Source organism: Onthophagus taurus, chromosome 11 (assembly GCF_036711975.1).
Source record: "Onthophagus taurus isolate NC chromosome 11, IU_Otau_3.0, whole genome shotgun sequence".
NCBI classification, from domain to species: domain Eukaryota; kingdom Metazoa; phylum Arthropoda; class Insecta; order Coleoptera; family Scarabaeidae; genus Onthophagus; species Onthophagus taurus.
This window is the reverse complement of record NC_091976.1, coordinates 2,720,799-2,743,286: the sequence shown is the minus strand read 5'-3', so window position 1 is coordinate 2,743,286 and position 22,488 is coordinate 2,720,799. Positions and strand designations below refer to the sequence as shown.

General features: G+C 31.8%; 2 protein-coding genes and 1 long non-coding RNA gene across 3 annotated transcripts in view; 1 reads left to right on the top strand and 2 right to left on the bottom strand.

Annotated features, from left to right (window-relative positions):
* LOC111416286 (uncharacterized) overlaps nt 1–22,488 on the top strand; it is a 228,921-nt gene that overhangs the window by 176,987 nt on the left and 29,446 nt on the right. The gene's annotated exons all lie outside the window — the stretch shown is intronic.
* LOC111421529 (uncharacterized) lies at nt 8,489–9,269 on the bottom strand. The gene is made up of 3 exons (XM_023054698.2): nt 9,115–9,269; nt 8,752–9,058; nt 8,489–8,691 (listed from the first exon to the last, which is right to left on the bottom strand). The coding sequence occupies exons 1-3, from the start codon at nt 9,235–9,237 to the stop codon at nt 8,564–8,566; spliced, it is 558 nt and encodes a 185-aa protein (XP_022910466.2). The 5' UTR covers nt 9,238–9,269; the 3' UTR covers nt 8,489–8,563.
* On the bottom strand, nt 18,477–20,227 carry LOC139432216 (uncharacterized). Its single transcript, XM_071200647.1, has 5 exons — nt 19,970–20,227; nt 19,736–19,886; nt 19,483–19,667; nt 19,265–19,430; nt 18,477–18,972 (listed from the first exon to the last, which is right to left on the bottom strand). The coding sequence occupies exons 1-5, from the start codon at nt 20,054–20,056 to the stop codon at nt 18,749–18,751; spliced, it is 813 nt and encodes a 270-aa protein (XP_071056748.1). The 5' UTR covers nt 20,057–20,227; the 3' UTR covers nt 18,477–18,748.

The window sequence follows — 22,488 nt, the reverse complement described above, 5'->3', positions numbered from 1 at the left end:
TTCCATCGTCCCACTCAACAAGAAAAAGCTGAAGGCGTGTTGAAATGCAAAAAAGGCTGAAGGCAAATGAGTGAGGCGATGAAACGAATACACAGCCTTCGAAACAAAAATTAGGTCACGACCAGTTTGGCCTATATAGAAATTATCACAATCACCACAACTCAATCTATAAATCCCGCTTCTTTGAATATCCGAAAACCTATGTCTATTGTTAGCAAGAATCTGCCCAAGTTTATGTCCAGCAGTAAATACCGGGGTAATATTAAAGTCTTTTAAACTTGCAGAGACGGCCTCCTGTAGGTGAGGCTGATACGGTAAGGAAATGTAAAAAGGTTGTTTAGAAAATTTAGGGTATATGAGATTGTTAATATTATTTTGATGTATACGGTAAAAAAGACTCTGTATTTCTTCAATGGAATAGCCATTACTGAGGCCCACCCCTACAATTGTTTGGATTTCTTGTTTAAACTCTGTATGATCGAGAGGGTATTTAAGAACTCTGTTAAACATGAATCTTAAGGAGGCATATTTATGTTGTTTACAAGTGAAGGAGGTTTTAGGAATTATGCAATCGGTAGTAGTAGGCTTACGGAAAATATCGAAAAATTAATGCACATATTGTTTTCTATTTCGTTAGTAAACTGTAAGTTATTAATGTTATTAAATATGTTGTTTAGAGCAACTAATTGAGCCTTGTTTCCTTCGAATACAAGAAGAATGTCATCAACATATCTTTTGTAAAATTTAATGTGTTTAGTGAAGAAAAGATATATTTGTCAGAGAACAGAGCAGCCTTGAAGTTATTAACGAAAATGTCAGCAATAATTCCTGAGATGGGGGATCCCATAGGTAAACCATCCTTCATACGATAGAACTTGTTAAAAATAAAGAAATTTTGTTCACAGACAAAGCTGATGACGTTAATTAAATTGAAAATATCTTGGTATTGAACATTAGGAAATTGTTTGATATTGTTGCAGAGGTGGGTCTCAATGATGCTTAGTGACAAAAGAGATAAGTATTGATTTGTTATTAATTTGTAAATTTTTAAGATTCTCTTCATTAGATCGAGTGAATTTTTGACGTTATATTTAAAATGTTTATTGAAAGTGTTATATAAAAATTTTTGAATAAGTTTTGAAATTTTTTCAGTGGGTGTGTTAATATTACTAATAATCGGTCGTATACTGTGATCTGCTTTATGTAGTTTAATTAAACTTTTTAAAGTGGGAGTGAGGGGATTCATTTGATTTTCATAATTAGTATCAATGTTAAATTTAAGGAGACTCTCTCTGCAATGATTTAAAAGCTTTTTCAAACAGTTATTAAAGGTGGTTGTAGCATTTTTATTAATTTGAAAAATATTATTTTGCTGGAAAAATGAAAACGTTTTGGTAAGGTAAGATTCCTTCTCCAGAATAACAAGTCCAGCATTCTTATCTCCTAGAGTAACAATCAAATCATTGCTCTCAATCTTCTTTTTCAAGTCAAGAACGCTTTTAAGGTTAAGGGTGTTATTTTTTTGGGGGTTGGCATGCTGGAAAAGAATCTCATGGTTATTTTTAATGACGTTATGAGACTGGTGTCGATGATGTTGTGATTCTAATGAGATGCCAGTTCAACAAAATCTGGCTTGATAGGAACAGAAAACTTATGTCCGGTGTTAAGTATTTTAATATCAGAAGTGGAAAAATTGAATTTACTTAAGTTAGTGAATCTGGGGGCAAATTTAAAAGGATTATCACTGGGAATGTTAAGATGAAAGGAAGGGTCTTGAGTATTAATTCTTTTTACATGAAAAATGCCGTGGTCTGCCGGTTCGTTACTTACAAAATTATTGATGCTATCCTGTCTCTTGTGCTGCTTCGTCCGGAGCTCCTCTCTTCTTATAAGGTTCTCAATCTTCCTCCGTTTGATGGCTTTGTCGTGTGAGGTGATCCTCTCCACTTCGTTATAAAATTTTGTATAGATGTTTTCCTGTTCCAAGTAATGAAGTTTGTTTTGTAAAAGGTGATGTATAAATTTAAGGACTCTGTCCTGGTCAGCTTGTTTTGAATAATGTTGTCGGAGTCTTTTTTTCATTAGTTTTTTCTCTAGTTGGAATTGTTGATGTTTGAAGCCTTGAGTGGTCTTTATTTTAAACGAAGTGGGAGTCACTCCATGTTGTATTGCTTTATGCAAGAATTCGATGTGGTCTTTGGTTTTCTCTCGTCTGATCATTTCTCGTCTCAAATGTAGGAGTTGAACGGATAACTCGGCATCTTTTAATTTAGCGATGAGATACTCCAGGTTCATTGTGTGATGATTATAAGGAATGATATCTTATGTAGATAACAAAAAATTTAATTTTTTGTCTTGAATTTAACTCACTGATATTTAATTTGGAATTCTTTGAATTGGAAATTTGGGTTTATTCTCTATTGAAACATTTAGTCGTTTTCTTTGATTTTTAGAATTATCTAAATTATCTGAGAAAGAATGATAAAGTTTGCACCATTTACCTTGGCAGTTGCAGGCACGATCACAATATTTAGTGTCATAAGTACAGATAGTTGTTTGTGAGGTTGTTGAATTATGTCAGTAGAGTGAGTTGTTGTAATTTAAGTGTTTGGGTTGGTAAATGTTTGGCGTTTAAGTGATTGATTCCCAGATCCTATACGCCATATTCAATAGAAACAACATCGCTACCGAAATAGTGTTTGGCAACCTTGTCCTCCAAAAGAAGATCAGAACTTACTACCTGAGAACTGCCTATGTTGAATAAAAGTTCTCGGTAGAAATCTGAAGCCTTTTGTTATCCCATATGCGTATTTGAGAGAAGGTCATTTAATCGTTTTTCTTGGTTGAGAGAAAGGCGATTGATGATGCTTTTCTTCCAGGTCGCATATAGGTCTCGCTCTGGAAGCTAGTAGATTATATCAACGACGGTGTTAACAACCTCGCTGCGTAGTGAGTGACAACTAAACTATACTTGGTTTTGTCACTAGTGACACGTGATCATAACTGTAGCATGCTGTGCACACGACATGTACAAAACAAAAGAACGTTACTATAAAAAATAATTATTATTATTATAATTAAAAATAATCAATCCTGTCAGTCCTATCAATCCTGTGAATACATACATATATATCCACAATTTGGTGACCCCGAAGATTGAACCTGCCCCCGACGAATTTTTTTGAACCTAGCCTAACGATTACTTTATACCTGCACCCGAAAATTGAACCTGCCCCCGACGAATTTTTTGAAATAACCCCAGCGATTACTTTATACCTGCACCTGAAGATTAGCTTGAATCTGCCCCCGACGAAATATTTGAATCTGCGCTCTACCCATACCCAATAAAATCAAACCCAAGCCATATTACGTCAATTGACAATAAGACGTCAAGTCATTCCATCAAGTTACAACAAGCGCCAGCCCAGTCCCGCAACCATCAAGATTCTAAACGTTTTGTTTACAGTCGTGTGCCGGTGAGTAAAGTCACTTTTCATTCCTGTAGAACTAATATTAAGAGGAATCAAAAAATTAATCATATTTTCAACAATTTTTATTTAACAAAAACAAATATTTAAAAAATTACTTTACTTTAATAGAAAACCTAAACGTATTTTCTAGACAATTTTTTATTAAAAATGATTGACCCTGCTGATGGTGACAATACCGCACACGACTTGCAAAATATTTCAAAACTGAAATTACCACCATTTTGGCCTTCTAATCCCGATATTTGGTTTCGACAAGTTGAAGCACAGTTTACTCTAACTAGAATTAGCAGTGAAAAAACAAAATTTAACATTCTTTTGGCAAATTTACCCACTGAGATCATCTCTACCGTGGTAGATCTCATACAGAACCCTCCAGACATAAATCCATATTCTTCACTCAAAAAATTGTTAATCGACAGGTTATCATTGAGTGAAGAAAAACGGCTGGACGATGTTCTGTTAGGTTTGCAAATGGGAGATCAAAAACCGTCAGAATTTTATCGAGCGATGTTGACCACGGTTGGTGGTTCTCAAGTGGTTAGTCCAAATTTATTATTAAAATTGTGGCAAAGGAGACTACCTCGTGTTGTTTCGGTTGCACTCCTCGCTTCTGGTAAAGAGGACGTGGTGGACATTCTTTCCATTGCCGACAAGGTGTGGGAATCAATGAATTTGACGTCGACCTCAACACACCTCTCGGAAGTTCAAAAACATCGCACCACAAAAACACCACCACACGACGAATTACTAACAACAATCCAAAATCTGACGTTAACGTGTCAAGCACTAGTGACTACCATTACACAACAACAACAACAACAGGACAACAGGACAAAAAATTTGGAAAATCAAATAAATTCTTTGACTACCCAATTTCAAAACATACCAACAAATACGTCGAAGAATTGTAATTGTAATTGTTTTCACAATTCTCGAGATAGACATCGTTCTTCGTCACGTCACTCGCGGAATAGATCTAATTCTACGAGTTATTCGACTATTTGTTGGTATCACCGTAAATTTGGAGACAACGCGGTTAAATGTGAAGGAACATATTGCAAATTTTATAATTCCTTCACCGACAAAAACCAAAATTTTCCATCGACATCAAAAAACTAATAAAGGTTTCAAAAGAAAAACAAAATTTTTCCAAATTCAAAATTTTGACAAAAAGTCAACCTCAATTTACGGTAAATTCTGTCAGTTCGCGACTTTTCATTTTTGACAATCAAAATAACCTAAATTTTTTAATTGACACTGGAGCTGACATTTCGGTTCTACCTCACAAATTATATCCGAAACGTAACCAAGATACCAACTCAAACCTTTCTGCCGCTAATGGTACTACAATTACTACATACGGTAAAAAAATGCTTACAATTTCATTAAATCTAAGAAGGAATTTCCCATTCGTATTTACTATAGCTAATGTTAGTAAACCAATCATTGGTGCGGATTTCCTTCATGCATTTGGTATCTTGGTGGATATAAAAAAGAAGCGATTGGTAGATTCGAAAACCAATCTGTTTTCAATTGGTTCCATTGTCAAAAATACTATTCCAACTCCCAAAATTTTTTCTTTTGAAACCAAATATACAACACTCTTAAAAAAATTTCCAAAATTAACGTCTACACCGGACTTTACAAAACCAGTTGGACATAACACTCGACACAGAATTGTTACCAACTCACACTTACCGTTTTGTCGTCCCCGACGTTTAGACGTGCACAAACACAACATCGCAAAGAAAGAATTCGAACAAATGGTGGCATTAGGAATCTGCCGACCCTCTTCTTCTTCTACAGCGTCGCCTCTTCACATGGTTCCTAAGAAAGATTCCAACGATTGGAGACCATGTGGAGACTACCGACAACTCAACAACATCACAGTTCCAGATCGTTATCCTCTTCCGCACATTCAAGATTTTAACTTACATTTACACAATTGCAAAATTTTTTCAAAATTAGATCTGGTACGAGCTTATCACCAAATTCCTGTAGAAGAAGACGATATTCCTAAAACGGCTATCACTACACCGTTTGGTCTGTTCGAATTCACAAGAATGCCTTTCGGTTTACGAAATGCGGCACAAACCTTTCAAAGGTTTATAAACGAAGTTCTATCTGGCTTAGATTTCCTATTCGTATATCTAGATGATATTCTAGTAGCCAGTCGCAATGAAGAAGAACATTATCTTCATTTACAACAATTGTTTGAGAGGTTAAGCTCTTGTAATATTAATATACAACCAACAAAATGTGTTTTTGGAGTTACAGATTTAAATTTCCTAAGTCATCAAATTTCTGCTGAAGGCGTTCGCCCTTCGCAATCTAAGGTTAATGCCATAACTGAATTTCCAAAACCAACCACACTAAAACAATTACAGCGATTCTTAGGAATGATAAATTTTTATCACAGATTTTTACCAAACATCTCAAACATTTTAGCTCCTTTACATCATTTATCAAAAACACTTTATTCACAAAAACTTAAATCAATCACTTCTTGGACACACCATCACGACATTTCCTTCACTAAAGCCAAAGAACTTTTATCAAAATCCGTCACTCTTGCACACCCATCACCACAAGCAACTCTTTCACTGACGACAGACGCCTCAAGTAAAGGTATAGGAGCAGTTTTATCACAGACTATAGACAATAAAACACAACCTTTAGCATTTTTTTCTCAAAAATTATCTTCAAGCCAAATAAATTATTCAACTTTTGATAGAGAATTGTTAGCAATTTACACTAGTATCAAATTCTTTAAACATTTTTTACATGGACATCAATTTGTAGTTTACACTGACCACAAACCTCTAATCAACACAATTTTTTCTAACACAGAAAAAACTCCGCGTCAGACACGATATCTTACTTACATAACACAATTCACATCAGATATCAGGTACATTACAGGAGAATCAAACATTGTAGCGGACACGTTGTCTAGAACAAATATTGATTCTCTAAATTCACAGTACCCTGACACACAAACCTTAAAAAACGCGCAATTTAACGATACAGAATTAACACATTTACTAAACAAACAATACTCAAAGACACAAACTACTAAATATAACCTATCGCAACAAACAACATCACATTCAGATGTAAAGCTTTGGTGCGACATTTCAACAAACAATCCTCGAACATACATACCACAAAAATTTCGTAAAACAATTTTCAACAAATTTCACAACTTAACACATCCTGGTATTCGCGCTACTACACACATCATCAAAACACGATTCTTTTGGCCTCACATGACAAAACACATTCAGTTATGGACAAAAACCTGTTTGCGATGTCAACAAACAAAAGTTCAAAAGTACACAAAATCACCTATTAGTAAAATTCCGATACCAAAATTAAGATTCGACCATATCCACATTGATTTGGTCGGTCCTCTCACTCCGTCCCTTGGCTGCACATATGTGCTCACCGTAATAGATCGTTTCACGCGTTGGCCAGAAGCTTTTCCTCTCAAAGATATTGGTTCTTCTTCTATTGCGGATACTTTGTTTCGGCATTATTTCAGCCGATTTGGCATTCCTAGCACTATAACCCATGATCAGGGACGACAATTCGAATCAAAACTCTTTTCAAAATTTCACACCCTTCTAGGAACACGTCAAATTCATACATCCACCTTCCATCCCCAAAGCAACGGAATTTTAGAAAGGTTTCACCGTTCTTTAAAAACAGCCATAACTGCCAGAGGTAACACTACGAGGTGGAACAATGATCTTCCCTTGGTTCTCCTAGGCCTCAGATCATCTCTTAAGGAAGACCTAGGTTGTTCATCTGCTGAACTTGTATACGGTCAACCACTTAGGCTTCCAGGAGAATTTTTTGTTAATATTCAACACCCTTTGGAATCTGATCCATTGCTATCTAGTTTACGAGAAACATTCTCTTGTTTGAAACCAGTAAACACAGTTTTTCATTCCAACCAAAAACCATTTATTCATAAAGATTTATTCATTTCAAAATTTGTTTTTGTCAAAATTAATGGGATTCAACCCTCTTTAACACCAAGATATGAAGGCCCATTTAAAGTGATAAAAACATTTCCGAAATATTTTGTAATTTTCAAAAATAACAAGGAAGTAGCTGTTAACATCAACAACCTTAAACCAGCATTTCTTTTAAAAGAAAATTCAACATGTCACCACAGCGAGGCAATCAATTCTGATAATATAAAAATTCAAAAAAAAGTTACTTTCAATTTTTAAATATGATTTCTTTTGTTTTTAACCACCATATTCCTCTTTTTATTAATCTTTATAGGAGGGGAAGTGGCTGTAGCATGCTGTGCACACGACATGTACAAAACAAAAGAACGTTACTATAAAAAATAATTATTATTATTATAATTAAAAATAATCAATCCTGTCAGTCCTATCAATCCTGTGAATACATACATATATATCCACAATAACCCATGAAGAAATAGTGCGTGAAAGCCGCCTCCACCATAGCCGAACAATAAATTTTGACTCACAACCTATGATCCGCCGACTACGTTTAGGAGACTCCTGTAGAACTCAGAGGGCTTTTGTTTGCTTCTTTGAGAGCCCGACAGGAGATCTGACAGGAGAAATGCTTTTCTTCACTTAAGAAAGAACGGAAAATTAAATTTTGTTAGAATCTACTCTACTCTAACTAATAGGTTTGGATTCTAGTACTGCATCAACTAGATCGCTTACCACTGATATAATTTCGGTCGCAACATTGGCAATTACTACATTTTATTTGTTTGTATCATTTACAAAACTCGACAATTGAAATTGGGCCTCAATTTGTTTAACTCAAAGTGAAGGGTTCGCTCTCCGTAAGGGAGAAAGGAAATTGATGTAACATCAATTAAATATGTTAATACAATGTTAAATAATTAACAGCTTTTTATATTAATTTATTTCATACTGTCCGGTTTATTAACCGGAAATAAACATATGAAGTGTTGGTAGAAATAAATTCTAATGTTATTTTTATTTCAAATTTAAACATTTTATTTTAATCTTTAAAATTGAATTTTTTATTATTTATTAATCTGCTAAAATTATTCAACAATTCATTTGGTTAATACTACGTAAATCTGTAAGATCAAATCCCAATGATATAAACATACTGCTAATTTGTTTTACAATATCCATTTTGGGTGGTCTTTCCCTCAATCCTATATATTTATATCCTAAGGAAATATGATTATCTTTATTAAATAAAAAATTGTTATCTTTTTAAAATATTATACCTGGATCTTTTGAGTTTTCATTACAAACATACCACATCGAATAATTAACATAATCGCTTGATATTAACCATCCATCAATAAGATCAGCAATTTTCCTGTTACCATTGTTTTGTATTTTTAATCGACCCGTACCATTCACAGAATATAATGTAAATCTTTCGTATTTTTTTGCATTCGACGTGAGAAAAGCCGTTATTGATTCCCCTTTTTCCACGGAATTTGAATAAGTTACATTGAACGTATCACAACCTTTTCTCGCATTTACGGATGGATCGTCTGTTTCAACTGGATACCATAATCCCGACATCTTAAACGAGATGTAATTAGGAATCTCCAGAAAATACACTTACATTTAGAAATTACTCTTTTAAGTTGAAGATTTTGCATTGCAGGAACGTTTAGACGACATTTAGCAAACGTTATATCGATATTAACAAAATTTATAAATAAGAAAACGACAACAAATTCATATTTTACTAGAAACATTTTAATTTTGATTTGGTTTTAAAGTAAAATACGTTAGTTAATTATAACTTAACTTATATCAGTAACTTTTATTAAAAAAGCTTGGTTGAAAAATTTTAATTGAACTTGTTAAAATACAAACAAATTTTTTCCTTAGTTAAAAGGAGAAATATTATTTAATTATTTTCTTAAAACTAAAGCAAATGCTCAAATTGTTTGTCATCGGCACTAATGCAAATTCTGTATCGCCGCAGAAAAGATCTTTTTACACCCGGAGAAATAAGTTGTTGGGCCAAATGTTTTTCCATTTTACCACAAAGAAAAACGTCAATAGATTTTAAGCAAAAGAGTTTTCTGTTATCCCAAAATAGTAGATGTATTTGATTCAAGAGTTAAAATCTGTTTTAACTCAATAAGGAAATCATTTATGGTAAAATATATAATTTTTGGCGTAAAAATAATAACTATTGAATTAATAAACTACCTTTTTCAATTTAATGTGTTTAAATATTAAACTAATATGTGAACATTATTGCGATAAAAGTGCGATTTATTATAACAAAACTCTTAAGTTATTGAATCAATGAAGTTTTCCTTTTTGATTAAAATTTGTATCTTTTTATTTCAAAATGAAAACGTTATTACTACAAAAATTTTTAATTTTCAAATGACAGCATAAGTTATTAGTTTAATAAAGGTTGTTTTTTCACTTAAAAGTTTTCTATTTCTTTAAAAAAATTAACCTTTTTATCACCAAATGTTTTAAATTTTCAGTTAAAAGAATAAGTTATTAGTTTAATACAATACCAATTTTATGGTAATAGGTATCGTATTTTATATTAAAATACTTTACCATTTGAAAAAGTAGGAATTTGGTAAGTGAAACACCTTAAGGTCGCGGTTCAATCACGTGATGTTCGCAAAAGTGCAAAAAAAATTTGTATAGTTCCGCTGTTGGTTAAAAGAGGTCGTCGAGAGTTCAATTCAGTTATTCATAGCGACGCTTTTTTATATCAGCTTACAATTAGTCATCCTACCGTTGAAATATTTTATTCATTGAGGAATATATTCTGGTTTAGCCTTACGCGATGCCTATTCTCGATATTATTTGGTGTTCTTTTTTTTTTTTTTGCGAAATGTTAATATTGTTATAGTTGGTGTTATTTTCATAACTTAACAACTAATTACTTTTAAACAATTAATTTTTATTTTCAATTATTTATTCAAATATTTCTATTACCTAAATTTTGGTTAACACAAATTTTTTTTATCAGTATTAGATCCTAGCTCAACATTAACAATATATTAAACATTTTCGACCCAATTCCACAGGAATCAGATTTTTGGCCATATACAGGGTGGATCAGTTTTTAATCGGGAAGCTTTACTAGGATGTAGTACTTGCCAAAATAACATAAGTTTTTTATATAAACATAGGGTCCCAACTCTTTTGTTTTCGAGCTATGAGCTGTCAAAGTTGAGCCAAAAATTTACATTTTATCTTTTATTTCGAGTATAAGTAAACCATAGAATTTGAATTTTTGTATGTATGTACTACTGGCTGATACCTTATTTTCAACCATACCTTAAACTTCCCTAGCACCCTCTAAGGGGATGCAATTCACCATCCCCTTGATTTATTTTACAAGAACTTTTTAACGCTATGTAATATTAACATAAAAAATATGGGTTATAAGCACATACTTTAGTGGTACTTTTTTGTCTCTTTAGTATTTTCTTTAAGGTGGCGATTCGAACGTCTTGGGTTCATAAAATTGATAAAAAAATCGGTTTAATTTCGTCAGTCAATGATTAATATCATTAATATCATTCAACAATATTCATGCATTTAATTTTACAACATTACTGAATTCGTCACTTGATTATATTGTATACAGGGTGTTTCGGTGACTCGGGGAATAAATTTAACCACATATACTAGAGCGAAAATGATGACGATTCATGTAAAAAAAAATAGTAAAAGTCTTCAAATTTCAAAGATACAGGCCATCAAAGTTAGGAAATTTTAACACATTTTTCCAAATATCTTAAACACTATTTATAGTAAAGCGCTGAAATTTGGTACAGTATAAATCAATGTCGTGTAAAATTGTTAGGCAATTTATGAGTTGGATCGGTCCGCGGGAACAATGCTTACCGGCTGTTCCTAAAGTTTGTTTGCTCAGAACTTTTTTATTCTTTCATAACCCTACATTTATTTTTGCAGTTTCTAATAGTAAATTTAGTTTAGAAACTTTTATTACTCTTAGATAATATTCATAAAAATCACCGTTTTCGTGTTAAATCCAAAAATGTTGGGTTCCGATTTCAATAGTGCTATTACTAAAAAAAAGAAATCTAAGTTTTTAAACATCCTTTAGTATTTTTTATTACTTGTCTTGTTATTTTATGTACTTTTCTTATTATTCCTGTTAGTGTTGATTTTTAATTTATTGTTTTTGAGTTCTTTTATTAAACCAACTAAAGCAAATTAAAAATGTGATTTAGCTAAATCTACACTTGGACATGTTGCATACATAATAGTTATGACAGCTCAGTTCGATTTTCACTTGTCATTGCTAATTCAAATTATTTATTTATTTATTTTTTTTAGTGTTATTGAATTCGGAGCCTAACATTTTTGCATTTAATACGGAAACGGTGGTTTTTATCAATATTCTCTAAGAGTGATAAAAGTTTCTAAACTAAATTTACTATTAGAAAATGCAAAAATAAATGTAGGGTAATGATAGGATAAAAAAGTTCTGAGCAAACAAACTTTATGAACAGCCTGTATAGCATTGTTCCCGCGTACCGATCCAACTCAAAAATTGCCTAATGATTTTACGTGATGTTAGTTTACGCTGTACCAAATTTCAACGCTTTACCATAAATAGTGTTTAAGATATTTAGAAAAATGTGTTAAAATTTCATAACTTTGATGGCCTGTATCTTTGCAATTAGAGGACTTTTACTAATTTTTTTTACATGAATCGTCATCATTTTCACTCTAGTATATGTGGTTACATTTATTCCCCGAGTCACCGAAACACCCTGTATATGATGGTTTTTTATTGTGAAATAGTTTTGTAAAAATTGTTATTCTAATTGTAAGATGGTTTTTTTATTGTAAAATAAAATTAAAGTTGTTATTGATTTTTATTATTTTTTATAATGTAGAACCGTTTTTTTTTGTGAATAAATAGTATTATTGTTATCTATGTCTATTACAAATTATTATTACTTTACTTTAGATTATTTATGTTCTTATATCTTGATAACAATTTGCTGTGTTATTTTTTATTTTCTCAGTGTTAATATAATCACTAAAAATTAGGGCGGAAGGACTGTGATCAGCAACTCATTCATAATTGCCTACAAATCTTCTTTCTGTTATATGTATTTATTTACTCAGTAGTTAAAAGAGAAATTGGCCATGAACAAATGTTATTACCAACTCAAGATTAGTAATCAATTTATAATACGTTTTATAACATTTTATTGGCAATTAATTATTTTTTATATTTATTTTTTTTTTTAATTTTTAATTAGTACCTAAAGCCATCTACAATGTAATTGCCAAAGGTTTACTTAGTACTGTTTTGTCGATTTTAGGCAACCCATTTTACACCTTTTCGTAATGACTAAAAATTGAGACAAAATCGCATATCTTCAGAAAAAACACATTCATGAAATAATCATACAGCTATTGCACTTTTACGAATACGGAATCTGTTCCTAAGATACATAAGCATTAGATGACATATTTGCCACCTCGTTTAAGTCCCTAATCTCTTCTAGAGAACGATTTGTATTAAGCCCTTATTATGACTAACTTTCGTAATTTATTTCTGTCAGCGTCATGATTATTTTAGAATACTAAATATGTCATTCCATAGAGTAATATATGTACTTCAAGCCTACGTATTTACTTTTTTATAAATATGTAGCATTAAGTCGTGAATGTACATCTACGTAACCTCTCCCGGCGTATATAAAAATGGACGCTTTGAACCGCCCCCTTAATTGATTATGTTACTAGTTATTTATTTGAAAGCTATACAATATAAGTATGAGAAAACAATATGATAAGTAACAATCAATATGAAATGAAAAAATGGTACTAGTAAAAATAAGTTAAACTAATGATAACAAATAACTATATGTACTTAATGCTAATACTAAAATATAAAAATGTAAATTTACAAGAGAGTAATACCCTGAAAATGAGAAACCCATGTAATAACACATTTGCTTTTGAATGGTTACAGTAAAAAATGAAGGAATGGGTAGGGCGTCAAGGGATCCCATTCATTGCGTCACTAACTTACGCCCTTAAGATAGTGTCCTCGTCTGATGGGAGATGGAAAGGGGTAATGTACCTAGGCGGATTTCGGTTTTGTTGAAAGTGTTAGCATAACGTAACACCAGACAGCTTCACAAATCTTTCCCCTGTACATAAAAAATAAAAATGTGTTGCCACTACACACCTCCTTCAAACATTTAACAATGGCACAAGTATGTTTTGAAGCAATCTTATAAACCAGGTAGTGTTCAAGATATTCTATGACCTCCCATTGAAAACAAAGAAAGTAAAATTTATTTTTATCCAAAACAATATCCATTATTTCAAAAATATTTGGGAGCTGCTCAGTGGAATCAAAAATCACAAAACCTTTTTGATATTTGCTACCCTTGTAAGTTAGCTCTTTCACAACTTTGCAAGCGGATAAATCAATTTTATCTCTAAATGCATCGTATTTACTCTCTTGTAAATTTACTGTATTTGTACATTTATAAGATATTTCGCTGACAAAGAAACTATCATGTAACACCATATTTGCAAAGTCCAGTTGTGTTTTTATAGACAATGTTAATGGAATATTTTGCCTAGAAGTAATGTTTCTAGCATACCGTTTATGTTTTTGATGTATTGCCTCAAAACGAAAGCACCATAGATGCCGAAGAGAGCCACTATTTCTTATTATATGAGTATAATGTACCATGAAATGATGCTTAGGTTTAAGATTATCTTTAAATAAGGTCACATACAGGTAATGATGCCTTTCTATTAAATTATCAAGTTTACTTAAATCGCACTCTGTAAAATGTACTTGTAACAATAAATCGGTAATTTGCACAAATAGATTTAAAAATTCATACACCTTATCTTTAATTGGTACTAAGTCACCTATCATTAATAAAATGAAGTGAGTAAAACATTTCATTTCTGAAGCTGTCATTTGTTTTAATGTTGTTTTGTTGGATCGGTGGACTCATATTGCCTATTTGTGTAGGCCCATAATTAAACATCTGTTTCCGATTGTTTAAAATATTTAAGGTAAAGTACTTTTTTTCGTAAATAAAGTAATTAAGAACATGAGCTAAGTTATATCTGCAGACACCATTATAAATATCATGCATAATGTCACAACACACATTATCGGTTACGTGAAACGATTTAATTTGGTTAAAAATTGATTCTTCTCTTATTCCCGTTTTTGAACAATCTGCAGTAAATGTATCTTTCATGTAATCGTTTTTATTTCTTAAAAATGTATCGATTTGTTTTGTATCGTTCTGTGCTTGATGCTTTGAACGTTTACAAATTCTGCAATAATAATTACTTGAAAATGAACTTGTAAACCCTAAAACATCATTTAATGCTAGGTTGTCGCCCAGTACCAAACCCAGTTTAAAATAAATTTGTGTTTCAATTTTGTTTTTTAGATTTAAAGAAATTCCTTCATCTTCTAACCGATTTATATCGTCAATTAGTCCGTGTAAACATTTCTTATTTCCAAATTTATGCAAATCCACAGATTTTATGAAACCAACTACCAAAATGTTACTTAATTTTGACATCTGAAATTGCGGTATTGTAGGGAAACAGCAATATATTCCACATAATTTGTGAACACCCGCATGAGAACTTAATGGATCATTTATTTCGAAGTCATCAAAGTAAAGAAAATATGGTATTATAACTTGTCTTTTTGGATTTTCAGTACATTTATGTTTCCAACTAGACCCATTAATAAAATTGCACAGCTGTTGACATTTTTCAATCTTATTCATATTATCAACAGTTTCTTGGAAAACATTGTCACTTTCAAAATATCTTTTAAATTGTAAGCCAATATCAAAAACACAGCCTTGCACTGGATTTGCATCTATAGTAGGTGTATTATTAATAATAACATCTGTCAGTGTGTTGCTTATTGTGAAACATTTGGGATGAGAATAGATGTCCATTTTAGTAATATGATTAAAAAATTTATATTCAGTTTTTACATTTTGAAACGGATCTTGCAAGAATAAACTTATTTTTTAAAATTTTTCGTGGACGTCTGTATTATTTGTTAAGGGTAAAATGTTTTTGGTTAGATAATTGGATATAGGGATTGTAATAAATGATTGAACTAAGCATTGAATATCAACAACATTTTTGCGATTAAAATTTTGTTGGCTATGTAACTGTAAAGTAAACGCTATTAAATCACCTTCAATACTAAATTCGGTTGCATTTGACGAAGTATTTGTTGATTGTTGAGAATATAAATTTTCTTTTGCAACATTACTACCCATGTGTTCTGTTTTGGAAAGTGAATTTGTTTCATTATGAGCAAATTCAGGTCTTTGCAAATATGGTGTTAGTACATTACGGCAAATTGATTTCTTATTATCATGTTTTTCTAAATGGTTCTTGTATGTGTAAATACTGGTAAATTGTTGTATACACTCAGAGTATGTACAACTAAACTTAAAAATAGCGGGAACCTTATGAAAACTTTTCAAATGATATAGTAACTCTGAACTTAAATTAAACTTAACGCTAGACAAAAAGCAAGTAAACATGATAGATTTAATTAAAGTAATTTTGACTGATTACTAAGCCGCGCAATTAGGCTATCAACATTTACACTTCCTTCAGTTATTTTAAAAAAATATGTGGCAAAAAATTGCCATACCAATTTACTTATTGGCGAGAATTCCAAATTAAAAACGTATATTAGTTTTATAGTAATATCAAGACATTCAATAAAATTCTAGAAATTTTTTTTTGTCAGTACCTACTACAATTATGCGTGGTTGCAGTCTGATCTTCTTGTCCCTGTATTTATTTCTTAACCTTCCGGAAGGCGCGCCCGATAAAGGTACACGAAAAGGCGCCCATGTATCTCCTAGATACACTGCTATATTTTAATGTTAATAATAAACTAATACTTCAAAACCGTTTATTTGCAATACATTTTATGTATTAATACATACAAAATATATTTTTCTATTTTAATATCAAATAAAGAAAGGAAAATCTCTAGGAAAACCAACAAGTAATAAAAATGTATTATTTTAAATGTATTTTAATGTCTTGCATACTTTTGGCTGAAATATAATTATTTAGGAATACAATCCGCGCAAACGACTAAACAATGATCAAGGCAGCATAAATGCTTTTCACAATTTGTGCAAAAATATTTTGAAAGACGGGTACGTTTGGTTCGAGAATAGCAAGTAGTACATCTTTTCCTTTTTCTAGCTTGGTGTTCTTGGTGCTCTGTGTTTTGAAGTACATCTTCATTTTCTGGATCTGCATTAACGTTTTCATTCTGGTCTTGATCATTTTCGAAATCCTCCAATGGCTGTGTATGTCTCGTTCCTTGCCTTTGGATATGTGGTTCAGTTAGTTCTACAGCTAGTTGACGTAAATATGACCTTCTGCTACTTACTTTATTATTATTTCCAAGGAAAATTATTTGTGAGTTAATACCACACACGTTTAACATTGAATAAAATATAACCATTGGCCAACGTTTTGTATTTCTCCCCACATTATAGCTTGCGCACATTTTGTCCACAGTGTCTACTCCACCTTTCGTTGCGTTATAATATGTTATGATTTCTGGCTTTTGTTTCTCACCAGTGTTTTTATCTATTGTGTTGCCAAAATGCATACTGGATAATAAAATTACAATTTTATTTTGTTTTGGGACGTAGGACACTAAGGTACGATCTTTCTGAAAACTGAAAATACTAGAGGCAACAGCACGATCTTTGATTTTTTTGAATTAGAAAGGTATTTGGGGTTTGTTTTTTTTAATGTGCCAACAATAGGCAGCCTTTTCTGTGTAAGGTAGTCCACTAAATCATAACTGGTGAACCAGTTGTCAATTGTAAGGTTACGTCCAGAATTATGGATAGAAACGACAAGTCTTTTGACCACATCAACTGGTTTGTTACTTAGTTTATAAGGTCCGTCTGGCTGTTGTCCAGCGTATATTTTCATGGTTGGTATACGTGTAAAAAAGTTTCGAATCTACAAGCGCAAATATTTTAATTCCATACTTTGATGGCTTAGACGGAATATATTGACGAAACTGACATCGTCCCCTAAACGCCTCTAATTTTTCATCGCTCGTGATGTTTTCGCTTAAAGAGTATGATTTTTTGCAGTTCTTTACAAATTCTTCAAATATACCTCTTATTGGTGCTAAACGGTCAACATGCTTTCTTTCTTCTCTAGTTTCCCTGTCATCAAATCTTATGGAACGCATTATAAAATGAAATCGTTTCAGACTCATTGTCCTTCTAAATCTTTCAATCCCTTTAGTCGACCATAGCTCTTTTAAATTTAACCGATTTGCGTGATATACCCCAGCTAAATAGACTAAACCAATAAATGCTTTAATTTCAGTAATATCTGTCTTTTGAGCATCTCTAAGTTTGGCGAATTTGGTTTGAATTAATATAATATACTGATTGGTATATTGAGTAATTTTTTGCAGTATATTATCATTTATTAATAAATTCCATGTTTCATAAATTCCACCAGGTTTTCTGGCTTCACCTATTACTCCGGATAAATGAATAATAATGTTCTGACGGGGAGCTCGTTTTCTTTGTGACATAGGAGTTTTTTTCCATTTCCATTCATTAACGATTTTTTTGTTCTTCTTTTGAACGGCAACAAAATGTGATTCATCACCTTCATCTTCATCTTCTTCAGTTTCACTGACATCACTTTGATCTGTTTCCGAATCTTCTCCTCTTTCTTCAGCAGAAACAGATGCATCGGTGTCGCTTTCCTCGTGCTCTATTTCATCTCTTTCATAATTACTTCCTTCACTTTCCTCTAAAAGAAGTAGATTTCTCAGCTCCTCACAATCCTTTTCATTAGTTAGATCGTATTTCTTCTTTCGGTATGCCATATTAATACTTTTAAAAAAATTAAAACAGAAATATAACATAAATGGCGCGTGTATCTCTTAGATACATATGGTATTTTATCATATAAAAAGATAAAATAAAAATAATAAATTTCAAGTAGATACTACAAATTAGCTCCAAATGTTAAAAAACCCAAGTGAACTACAAAAATGAGAATTTACAAAAACTTACATAAACAGTCGCGTGTATCTATGAGATACAAAAGATCGATATCTCAAAACGGGTGACCACCTCGAAGTCACTTAGCGTACTGTTAGATACGACCATTGGATCTAAAAACGTATCTAGGAAGGGCGTGGTCTCGCTATTCAAACGCGGTAGTACGGATGAAAAGAAAATTACGGTGTATCTGAGGGATACATGCGCCTGCCCGAAGGTTAACGTTTCTATCTTGGAACAAATATCGTTTATTAACTTGTAACACAAAATCTTCTTGTGCATCTAATATGGTAGGTTTGTGCCATTTATTAATACGCTTTGGTTGGAGTATCGCATGCAGTAATATTACTATAAAATAGTCCCTTGAATCTACAAAAAGAATCAAATGTTAATGACACATATTTACTTTGTATAACAAACTACAAACTTACTCCAATTTCATAACCAATTTAAAAATTTTAAATTTCACTTTGTTGTTTTACCATGGTAATCCACGATAAATCCATGGCTATAGAAAGCATGTTAAAGTGAACTTAAAATTTTTAAGTTGACTATAGAACTGGGCATTAAGGTTTAGAGTTTCTTGTGAATTACCGATTTTCGCTTGTCAATAAACGATAATGTAACACCTTATATAAAAAAATAAGTATTATTATTTTACCTTTTGATAACTGTGTGGGTGTTTGTAGTTGACCTAACAGCTCTCTGTTAAATTGATCTTTTATATCTGCATTATATATGGGTAATATTTTGTCTATAAAGTCATCAAAATTTTGTAGTAGAAGAGATCCTTTACCTTCATGGATATTTTCGAAATCAATATTAATCTAAAAAATTAAATGTTTTAATGAAATTAAAATAAATATATTCATATTATACCAATTCATATCCTTTTACATCATTATATTTTGGCCACTGTTTTAAAATATCATTTAATGACCCATCAAATGATTTAAATGAATTTAATCTGTATTTCACAGTGCGCTGCCAATAATTTTTAACTTTTTCCCAAAGACATGGATCGGAGTTTGTTAATAAGAATGCTGTATAATATTCGATGTCATCTACATAAGAACAAATGTAGACATTAGAGATACACATCCGTCACCGACTAAAGTTCATTTTATTTTACCTTCTACAAAATCAAGATTTTGTAAACTATTATTTTCTTTATTTTCTTCTGAAACCTTTAATTTTTTTGATTGGTATCGTATATTACTGTAACGGTCGTAAAGTTTTCCACTCGGATTTTTTTTATTCTTTCTAGGAGTGTAGTAAATAGTCTATAACAAAAACTTTTTTAACTATACATATATGAATATTATTATTTATTTGTTAGGATTTGTATTTCAAATGTTGTATGTACCTGAATTTCAGAAGGAAACAACTCTACTATTGACTTAGCATATTTTTCAAACACATCAGCGGTAATTTTTTTATTATCTGAAAACATACATGCGACGATTATATGTACGAGATCTGTCTGATGTTTTTTGTCTAAGGATTGATGTTGCTGAAAATATTTCAATACCAGTTGACCTTTAATGGTTTGTTTTAATGTCTGTTCTAGACTTTCTTTGGTAAACTCCGACCAGAGAGTGGGCGGCGTAGACTAAAAATTACCTCGTTTTACTAATTACTTAATTAAATTATAAATTATAATTTACGTTCCATTAGTAAAAAAGAAAATCTGCTAATAGGCTTGTTTTAGTTCGAGAGTCCTGAGCTTAAGTAACATATAAACAAATCAATAAGCAGATTATTATTCCGCATAATAATATAAAAATATATAAATAAAAAACTTACATCGTCCGGCGCCGGACTTATTACAAACGCAATATTCTCTAACCATGAACCCACACTTGATTGTGCCGCTGACTTTGTTGATGCTAAAGGTGTGAAATAACCCTGAGTGCACAGAAAAAAAATATAAGTATTTGCTTAACTGCGTCTACAATCATAATATCATACATTTTCTTCTTTCCACTTGAATAGATTGCATCGAAATTTAATTCGTTTCCCGAATTTTTCGTACGGTATTAAGTTATCAACGTCTGATATAGTAAGTTCTTTGAGAACTTCTATGTCTATTCCTTTTTTCTAAAATTAATTTTTTTTTTTGATTAATTAACGATGTAATAAACAATGGCAATTACGGTATATCTCGTTGCTAAGTTAAACAAATTATTTAGACGCCACCCGTAAATGTATCCGGAAAACTGAAATTATTCGTTTTAAATTCATGTCGCACCAGTCATCATAAGAGAATGAATAAAAAACTAGAAAAATACTGTAACGAATTTCTTGACTCTTGTCGATGACGTCACGACGTCGCGCTGGCAAACCTACCGCATAAACAGTCTTTGCTCGAATCTAACATAAGACGCATATTTTATTAAACATTTTCAGGCCTCCGATTCAAATGTTTGCGTATGTTATATTCCCTTTTTCTATTCTGTAACCTAGCCAACACTGATGCGACGTGAATTTAAAACGAATAATTTCAAGTTTCCGGGTACATTTACGGGTGGCGCCTAAATAATTTGTTTAACTTAGCAACGAGATATACCGTAATTGCCGTTATTTGTAACTAGAAAAATGATTCCTTTTTCTTACCTTTGAATTCATCTATAAACTCTGGCAAGTTCCACTTGATGAGCAATGAACTTACAATATCGGACTCGTCCATTTCTTCCATTTTCTTCGCTAAACGTGGCTAAACTATACTTCCCTACTCATTCGCAATCACCACCAAACTAAGAGCACAGCGAGCACAGGGAGCACAGAAACTAAAGATGAACACCAATGAACAGGTGTGAACACGTTCTAGGTCGATCGAAATCACGCGATAATACCACGTGAACAAAACAAAATAATGTACCTTTTCATATAAAGGTGTTATTTTTAATGGCAATAACTAGAAGGTTTTGAATTAATAAAGTTACTTCTTAAAATAAGATGTTCAAGAAGTTTTGTTAAACAACAAGGACACACTTTTAATTCAAGAACTTTTTATCTTTCGCTAAAATTATATTCATAGTACCACAAAAGTCTTTCATAATTTAATACAATAATTTTTGCGATTTAAAATCAACAACTGACATTATTAAAGTAACAACCTATCTATTTTAAAATAAAATACTATCTGGTAGTAACAACAGTTTTTACTTTTAAAACAAAAGGATATTGGTTAAGAGTGATGCCATCTTATTTTAAAATGACATTTTTCTCTCAGTGTATTAGTGGTGCAAATCTCTTTGCATTTATTTCTTCTGCTGCTGTATAATTATCGCGGCGTAGTTCAGCAAGATTTGCAAGAGGTTTTGAATACATGTTCTTTTATGCAACGCAATGCTAAGGGTTATATTTGTTTTTTTTTTCAAAATGCGATAAGCAATACTTTTCGGTATTGCAGTGGTGTTCTTTCAATCGCTCCTACGGACGTGCTGGAATCATTTTGGATTTCATTTAAAACTACGTTGTCGTCGTGTCCCTTAGGTCTTATACCGACCCACAATGGGGTATTTTGAAGATCTACGCAGCCAAAAGTATTTTTTTACCTTATTCAACTCTAAAAGTGTTTATATAGGCTTTTTATAGTGTTTTATAAGTTTTCTATTAAATGTGAATAACAAATGGGCTATCCTGCAATATTAAAGTTCACGAGAACTGTCAGTTCTTCATCGCTTGAAAGACGAAACAATAGACAAGACAAAGTTGTTATGTTAACTACTATAAAACAATAAATTAAAATAGAAACGCATAAGAAGTTGTTAACTAAATGATGATAATGAAGATAACCACGTGTTAAACGATCTTTCGTGCACAGACAGATTGTCATTTTCACCTGAAAAATCTTGTCCTTGTGTATAAGTTGCAGCACAA

Bases quoted from the DNA above. Each gene is read 5' to 3' on its own strand.
- LOC111421529 (XM_023054698.2), bottom strand. From the start codon at position 9,237: ATGTTTCTAGTAAAATATGAATTTGTTGTCGTTTTCTTATTTATAAAT. The intron at 9,059-9,114 runs GTAATTTCTAAA...ATCTCGTTTAAG, and splicing joins AAAATCTTCAACTTAAAAGA to ATGTCGGGATTATGGTATCC. The intron at 8,692-8,751 runs GTATAATATTTT...ATATTTCCTTAG, and splicing joins TGAAAACTCAAAAGATCCAG to GATATAAATATATAGGATTG.
- LOC139432216 (XM_071200647.1), bottom strand. From the start codon at position 20,056: ATGTTTTCAGATAATAAAAAAATTACCGCTGATGTGTTTGAAAAATAT. The intron at 19,431-19,482 runs GTATAATATGAA...TTAATTTTTTAG, and splicing joins ATGTAAAAGGATATGAATTG to ATTAATATTGATTTCGAAAA. The intron at 18,973-19,264 runs GTAAAATAATAA...TTCTTTTTGTAG, and splicing joins ACCCACACAGTTATCAAAAG to ATTCAAGGGACTATTTTATA.